General features: G+C 47.6%; 1 protein-coding gene across 1 annotated transcript; it reads left to right on the plus strand.

Annotated features, from left to right (window-relative positions):
* Positions 1-6269: 6269 nt before the first annotated feature.
* Positions 6270-6841, plus strand: LOC125520964 (uncharacterized). Its single transcript, XM_048686005.2, has one exon. It carries the CDS (start codon positions 6358-6360, stop codon positions 6619-6621), a length of 264 nt encoding a protein of 87 aa, XP_048541962.2. The 5' UTR covers positions 6270-6357; the 3' UTR covers positions 6622-6841.
* Positions 6842-8084: the final 1243 nt, after the last annotated feature.

Below are 8084 nucleotides of genomic sequence, written 5' to 3' on the forward strand. Positions count from 1 at the left end.
ATCATGCGCATCAGCCGGTGCGAGGCACGCAGAGCAAGTACGTACGCACGGAGAGCAAGCTAGCAAGCACGCACGCGTCCAACCCCGCCGCTGCATGCGCTGGCAGAAGGTGAGGTAGCAAGGGAGACTGCACATTGAAGCTGTCCATGCAAGGCTGGAGGTGCTGGGCCGGCGACGGCGGTGTCGGGATGGCGCTTGATTCGTTCCCAGTAGCGTGGAGCTTGGGGCGGCAACGCGGCGATAGCTAGTGCTCGGGGATGGGGGTTTGGGGCGGGGGCAGTTGACCCGATGGCTGGCGAAGTTAACAGGCTCGGGTGGCTGGAAATTCGGCGGATGGCGGCGGCACAGCGCGAGGATGGGACAGGCGGAAAACCTAGCGGGCGTTCAACTACCAATACCCACGCCTTTTTTAGGAGAATTGCTTGTGAAAATAACGTGCGTCGACGACTTAGCGAGCGGATCCCCTTAAAAAAGACATAGCGAGCAGATTTCCTTAAAACTGGTAGGAATGGATACGATTGATGACGTTGATAAATAGTGGTGAATGTTGGCCTAATTTACTATCATCATGCATGGAAACGAATCATCAAGAAAAAGAATACTTCCTATTACTACACTCATAGGAAGCTTCCTAATCTCTGCTACCAAACAGTTTCTGCCCAAACAAGGAAGGAAAGTTATGGACGTGATTCGGAAGAAAAAATAACGTTATGAAGATTAATTAATTTAGATTTGATCTTTAGAGATTGATTGTGATTGATTCTTTTACATAAACACATTACTAAATAATTTGCGTCAGTATGGAAAGTTCTGATTCGTTCAGTTTTTTTCGTTGTGTGAGAGGGTGAAGTGAAAATAAAGCGATGATGTGGGGGAGGCGACGAAAAAAATCTACGACGGTTAACTTACGAAAAAAAACCGGACGAAAGTGGTGGGACGAAAAAAACCTGGAAGCGAGACTACCAACTGCTCCATTAGGAGTAGAGATTATGACTCTGATCCTGACATCTTGGTGGATTTGTACAACATTCCAATCCTTTATGAGTGTTTGTTTCTTAAACCTACTTGGTAATTATCCTTTATATTAGTCAAAATAAGTTGCTATTTATAAATAATTGATCTTACTTACATATGTTTTTGAAGCTTACTTCCTAGTGCCAAGAATTACTCGGAAGATAGTAGACAACACTTATTATATTGTTGGCACCGCACTTTCTTGGGAGGAGAAGAGGCACCTCATCAAATTTGTTGATGGTATTGAGTGACTTACGGGCACTTACAATGCAGGAAGAAATGACGCACCATACGTTCCAATAGTGCACGCCTTGAACAAGACCAACATTCATAATAAGTACAAGGTAATATTTGTATTAAGTTTCATATTTTCCACATACTCTTTGTAAATTAATTACTCCCTCCGATCCATATTAATTGGCTTGTACTAATTAAAGTTGTGACAATTAATATGGATTAGAGGGAGTACAATGCTTACTATACAGGGTCGTCTACAGGATTTCGGGGCTCCGGTGCGAAAAGGAAAATATGCCCTAACATTTGGAAAAAAAACATAGTATAACTCAAGCATAATTATATATTTATATAATTTAACTTTATTTTATCTCTACTCCTAATGGACGAGTTGGTGAATCGTCTCCGCGGTTTATTTTTGCTGGGTTTTTTTCGTCTCTCCTCCCACCACCCCCTCCCACCCTGGTCCGCGGTTTATTTTCGCTGTTTTTTTATCGTCTCTCCTCCTACCACCCCCTCCCACCCTGGTCCATCGGTTTATTTTTCTCTCCGCTCTTTATTACAACCAGAACTTTCCTAACGTATAACAAATCATGGATCTAACTTCCTTAAATTATGCAAATCATCGATTCCTTTTATTGGTTCAATTTGTCTTAGGAAACAAATAATACATTTTAATCTAACTTCCTTAAATTATGCAAACCAATCGATTCCTTTTATTGGTTCAATTTGTCTTAGGAAACAAATAACAGATTTTCAGGAAACAAATAATACATTTTAATCTAACTTCCTTAAATTATGCAAATCAATCGATTCCTTTTATTGGTTCAATTTGTCTTAGGAAACAAATAACAGATTTTCAGGAAACAAATAATACATTTTAATCTAACTTTCCTAATTTATCTAAATCAATCGATTTCTCTTATTAGTGAAATTTGTTTTAGGAAACAAATAACAGACACGTTACAATTTCCTCCCAATAAATAGTTTCTTAACATTTGCAGACTTTCCTAATCAGACACGTCACAAACGGGCAGGTACTGATATCACGTTACCAAACAATAAAACCCCATTTGCATAGAAATCAGTTCAAAAATCCTAACTTTCCTAAATTTTTACCTTTCCTTGATAACAATCCCTCCGCCATATTTGTCCACGGCGGTGTCGAGGGCATGGCGCAGCAGCGTACCAGCGCTAGAGCAGCGCATAGCAGCAGGAAGCAACACACAACAGGCGAGGCGAGCGGCCGACGGTGGAGGGCAGAGATGCGGTCGGCGTGGCGGAGGGGGCGGCCGACATAAGATGGCCACGACTGGAGGCGGCGCGAGGCAGGGGCACGGCAGCGGGGCGAGCGAAGGGATAGGCGGCAGCAGACGGGGCGAGCGCAGCTAGCGAGAGTGTGGCGCGCGGCCAGGGTGTGTGTCGCACGGGGCACAGTGGTGCGGTGGCTGCGGCGAGCGCGACGGCAGCGGCGGGCGCGACCGACGCGGTGTAGCACGGGCGTGGGCATGGAGAGGGAGTGGCCCCGCGAGCACGGAAGAAGAGCGGTAGGCTCGGGTATGGGTGTGCATAGGAGCGGGCATATGCCACGGGGTCAATCCGAGGAGCTCGGTGGCTACCCCTGCAATGGCCATGGCGGACGGCGGTTCTCGGCCACGGTGAAATACCTAACGAGAGCAAACGAGAGGGGAAATAGGGGGAAGGCAAGAGGAGATCATGGCGGTGTCAATGGCGCCCTAGGGGAAGACATGGGAGCTCGGGGCGGCGCGGATCGAACGGCAATGTCGCGGTGGCCCAAGATTGAGGAAGACGGCAGCGACATCGATGCGGGGGTGCTGGACTTGATCTCGTTGGCGCAGACGATGTAGCGAAGGCGTTCGGAGCTCCTCGACAAGCTCCTAGCCCGCAGGGAGGGCAGTGACCATGTGGACGGGGTCGGTCATGGTGGTCGTGGCGTCTGACTTCGTCCAGATCGATGAGATCGAGCGAGCGAGGAGGAGAAGTGGATTTGGGAGGGGGTGTTGAGGAGGAGTGAGGCCATGGGGGCAGGGAAGGAAGGGTGTCACCCTTATCCATTCCCCTTCGATGCCAGCGAGGTGGTCGGGAAGGAGCCCGGCTCTGTAGCGACGCGGCTCGGGGAACAGGAGAAGACGGCTGCGCGGGGACTGGACCGCTGAGCCGGTTCGGTGGGGCCCGGGAGCAGGGCGAATCCTCTTTTACATCGTCCTTTTGGTTTTCCAATGTATTCTAATCTGTTTCTCCTTTTTAACACCGTTTTCTATTTATTCTTATCAACTAAATGATCTCTACTCCTAATGTCTTAGTTGGTAGTCTCCGTTCCGGGTTTATTTTCGTCTCACCTCCTGAGCGAGGGAGAGGGGGAGAGAGAGTGAGGAAGAGGGAGGGAGAGGGTGTGTGTGAGAGAGAATTTGATGGTAAAAAAGGTCATCAATGTCACTTAATATGTATGAGAATATTAAATGTAATATTAACATAATTGATATTGAACTTTTAAAGTTAATGTAGCCCCGTTGCAACGCACGGGCGTTCTTCTAGTTTTGAACAATTTTTTGAAAATTATCAAGTATCAATGCAAAATACTAAACCAATAAACTGACCTCATTCTTAGAATTAGTTTGGGATCCTTTCATAACAAATTTATGAATGGAACCCCTTTGAGATTAAGCATCTTCTCCTTCTTTTTCTTTATTCTTAAGCTTTAAGGCACCAGGATCATACATTCTTCTAGAACTAGAATTCATGATTGTTTCTGTTTATGAACCAAACAAAACTAATATCAATGAATTTGAACTTCTGCAGCCACCCAAGGCAAGCCGGAAGCGGAACTGCCGCGATGCCGGACGCTGCCGCCGTGCCGCCAAACAGAAGGCCAACCGGTGCGATGCCCTACGCTCCTCCTTTTTTTTCTCTAACTAATTCCGATTTTTTGACACAAACTGACCTGCGAAGTTGTACAACTGTTACTACTCCCTCTGTTCCTAAATATTTGTCTTTCTAAAGATTTCAACAAGTGACTACATACGGAACAAAATGAGTGAATCTATAGTCTAAAATATATTTATATACATCCGTAGGTGATAGTTCATTTGAAATCTCTAAAAAAGACAAATATTTAGGAATGAAGGGAGTAATTACTAATTTGTTTTGGAAGAATTTTTTGCCTAATTGAAGTTCAGAAGTTGTCACAGATTTGAGATTTTTAATAGTTGCTCGCTCAAATCCAAAACCAAGGTTCTATATTTCTATACTAACTATCTATACAAGTTACAAGCCTATAATTCATGGAGTTTATCAGCTATCGCCGCCGAGTCACCGATTCAGTCGAAGCCAAAAGATGGGAAGCGAATTAGCGAAGAGATTACGGAACGAAACGACGAAAGACACGGAACGTACGCGCGTTGCGACTGGAGTTTCGTCTATGGATCAGATTTTCTTTAGTGTCATCGATCAGATTGATCCAGGCGACAAGAGGCAGCATATACGCCTATGGATTGAGCGGACCAAGCCCAAAAGGAAGTGCTTCACGGACAGAGTAAACGTTGGCCCAAAAGGCCAAAACTGATTCTTTTCAGACTAATACATATAGTATATGGACTCTATTTAGGGGCCCCTGGATTTTGAGGGTCATGTGTGAGTGCACAGCTCGCACAAGCCCTTCAATGGCCCTGTTACTATATTACTATTGTGTTCTTGCAACAGAAGCTCCCAAGATGTATTGAGCCCGTGGTGGTGGATAGCAATGGTGAGATGACACTTATCTGCCATGACAAGACCAACTTTTGGAGACACCTACTCGACTACAGTCCTACCAGATGGACGTGTCCTAGTTTATGGTGGACGCGAATACTGTAGGAGTGAAACCTGGAAATTGGAGGTAGGTGGACCTCTGTACTCCACCATGGACGTGCATGGGGTTTTCCTATTCTTCACATCCATTCCGAAAGGAGAGAACTAGCTAGTGTCTATTGACTACCAATCATATTTTAGGAATAATGAACAAGTTCAATGTTTAAATTATGTGATGTTTATTCATGATACTAGCTAGTAGATAAGGTAGTACTCCAATGCATGCATGTAACGATGGGTATTAATGTAGCATACTGCAATTTCTAATCGGTATCAATGTAATATTGCAGCGTACTACAGTTGTCTGTAGCTTTCATTCCGTAAAAAATGTCCGTAACTGTAGCATCGTTTCTTATGGCTATCGATGTATTGTGTGCAAAACACTACCATAGGATTAAAATGATGTCAGGGCAGCGTTATTTTTTAACTTACCTAGGCGAAGCTTTCAGTGACCGGCACTTAAAACAGCCCATCACTGGTACAAACATTACCCGTGGGCAGTGGCGAGCGGCGCGTCCGACACTAATGATCTGTTAGCAATGCAGGAGAACAGACACTGATGGTCTTTTTGTGCCCACCACTGCTAGCTTATTCTGCAGTAGTGTTTAAGTTTTTCCAGGGGTGGGCTTCAAATTGTAATTGTGCACATGCGTGTATGCTCGGTCAAAAAAATGTGTCTTAGTGAAGTAGAGTATTTTTTTCAAGGACGTTGAGAAAAGTAGTACGTTCTCCCACGATTATCGACGTTCGTACAGGCACTTGATGTAGTGAATTTATTCGGAAACTCAGTGACTCGAGTCCTCCGAGAACGATGTGCGAGTATATGTGAAGTGCATTCCTGTGTCCGTATAGAAGGAAAAACACGCATATTAAAACCAAGATGTTTCTAAAAGAACGTGACAAAAATAATACACCGAGTGTGGGAAATCCTACTTTTTCCCTTTTGCAGGTGGTCGACATGAGATGCACCGTGCGGCCATGTGCCCATGTCGATCTCTATCCATGCAGCGATGGCGATGGCCCCACCGAGCACTTGGCCACTTGCAACCATCCATCCGGCCGACATCACGTCCCTATCGGCCGACCTCCATCCACCCACGTGTCACGCAATGATTCGTCCAACTCAGCACCGCTCCGCCTACATAAACCCACTATAGCTCAGCACCCGGAGAGAAGAAGGGAAACAAGAAGAAGACCAAGAAGCAGCAGCAGCAGCTAGCCAAAGCAAGATACTTCACCAAGATGGAGCACGCCAAGGAGAAGATGAAGGACGGCGCGAGCGCGGCCAAGGCGAAGTCGACCATCACGAAAGCCAAGGTGGCGGAGAAGGCCGAGGCGGCGACGGCGAGGTCGCACGACGAGCGCGAGCTGGCGCACGAGCGCGGCGCCGCCAAGGTGGCCGCCGCCGAGGCGCAGCTGCACCAGGACAAGGCCGCGCACCGCGAGGACGCCATGTCGCACCACATCCACAAGCACGGCGGCCACAAGCACGGCCATAGCCACTGATATGATGCGCAGGCTCGGCGCTTGCCTGCACGTGCGTACGTCGTGTGTGCTCTGGCTAGCGGCTAGCCTGTCATGCATCCATGTGATGTGATTTTCGCTGTTCTTTTCACTACCGTACGTGTACGTGCGCGTGACGTTCGTGTTTCTGTTGTGTCGATTTCGCACGTACGTACGTCGGGCTTAATTATCTCGGAGATTAAAGACAAGAGCTAGCTGCTTCCACCGAGTGTGTGTTCCTTTCATCTTTTTTTTTGCGAGCGGGGTTTATGAGTTGCTTAATTTATGTGTGTGTCCTAACCCCTCAATTCAGAGGGACAAAATTCTGAAAATCATAAGTAAGGGACTTTTGTTTTTGATCGGACAGGAGCATCTACAATTGGTGGCCCATATCCCCCCAAAACACTCGGCGGCCTTCCCGGTCACTCTTCAAACAGAAAAACGACACCCAACAGGACTAGAGAAACTCAGTACAAACATTCAGCCTGACCGGCACCCTCATACCTAGCCCATATCTGGAGCGGATATGCAGCGGATCGGACATGCCCAACCACCGCCTCCACGTCGGACAGACCCACCCTGGTTCACGACGTCCTCACCTTTGTCCCCACATATACTCCACCCATATGGCAAACCCTCACTCTCTTGACCTCTTCACCGCACTGCCCATCTCCTCGCTCTCTCCTCTCCCTTCCACCATGGTCGGCAACGGATTCAGCGGTGAGTCCGATGCGATCAACTGGGTGGCGCTTGCCAGGGAGGACTCGACCTCATATGCGAAGTACGATGAGGAGCTCGCGCTTGGCATTACCCTCCGCCACTCGTGGATGGATAGGGCGGGAGCTCCTCCTCGACATCGTTGCTGATGGCCCAGAGGGGTAGCTGTAGCTCTGCGCCGGGCCGCAGCTACATGATGCGGTCCGCGCCTTCCCCAGTTACGCAGCAGGGTGACCACTCACACAGGCACCGCCAGCCCCTGCTTCTCGACAGCGGCGCTGGGTGCTCATTCCCACGCCCGTGGCTGCCCGCCGTCGATGCCTATGACGAGGACAACGCCTGCTCCGAAGACCCCATGCGGAAGCCACAGGCGAGGAAGTGGAATTCTGGCGGCCCTTTCAGTTTACTGAATTTTAATGTATCTTACTATTTTAGTTAAGTGATGAATCCGGCTCCTCTTTTGGGTCGGATTGTGCAAAACTTGTTTTATAAATTGCATGTTGAACTACGTAGATCCGTCTTGTTGCAAGCTTTGTATGGATTTGGGGGCGAACATTTAATGAGCACGGTTGCGGATGGGGAGAAATAAGGATGTCCGGTCACTGTCCGCGGACGTATAGGGCCCCATGTTTGCTCAAAGTTAAACGGGGTGATTATCTGCATGTAGGCCTATCGATCGAGAATTAATAGGCATTAATTCCCAATGTGCCTACAGCTACCGCGCACTCCAGACAAATTCATGAAAACAA

Source organism: Triticum urartu, chromosome 7A (genome assembly GCF_056163025.1).
Source record: "Triticum urartu cultivar PI428250 chromosome 7A, HENAU_Tu73, whole genome shotgun sequence".
Classification (NCBI taxonomy): Eukaryota; Viridiplantae; Streptophyta; class Magnoliopsida; order Poales; family Poaceae; genus Triticum; species Triticum urartu.

Coding starts and splice junctions, on each gene's coding strand:
- LOC125520964 (XM_048686005.2), top strand. CDS start 6,358: ATGGAGCACGCCAAGGAGAAGATGAAGGACGGCGCGAGCGCGGCCAAG.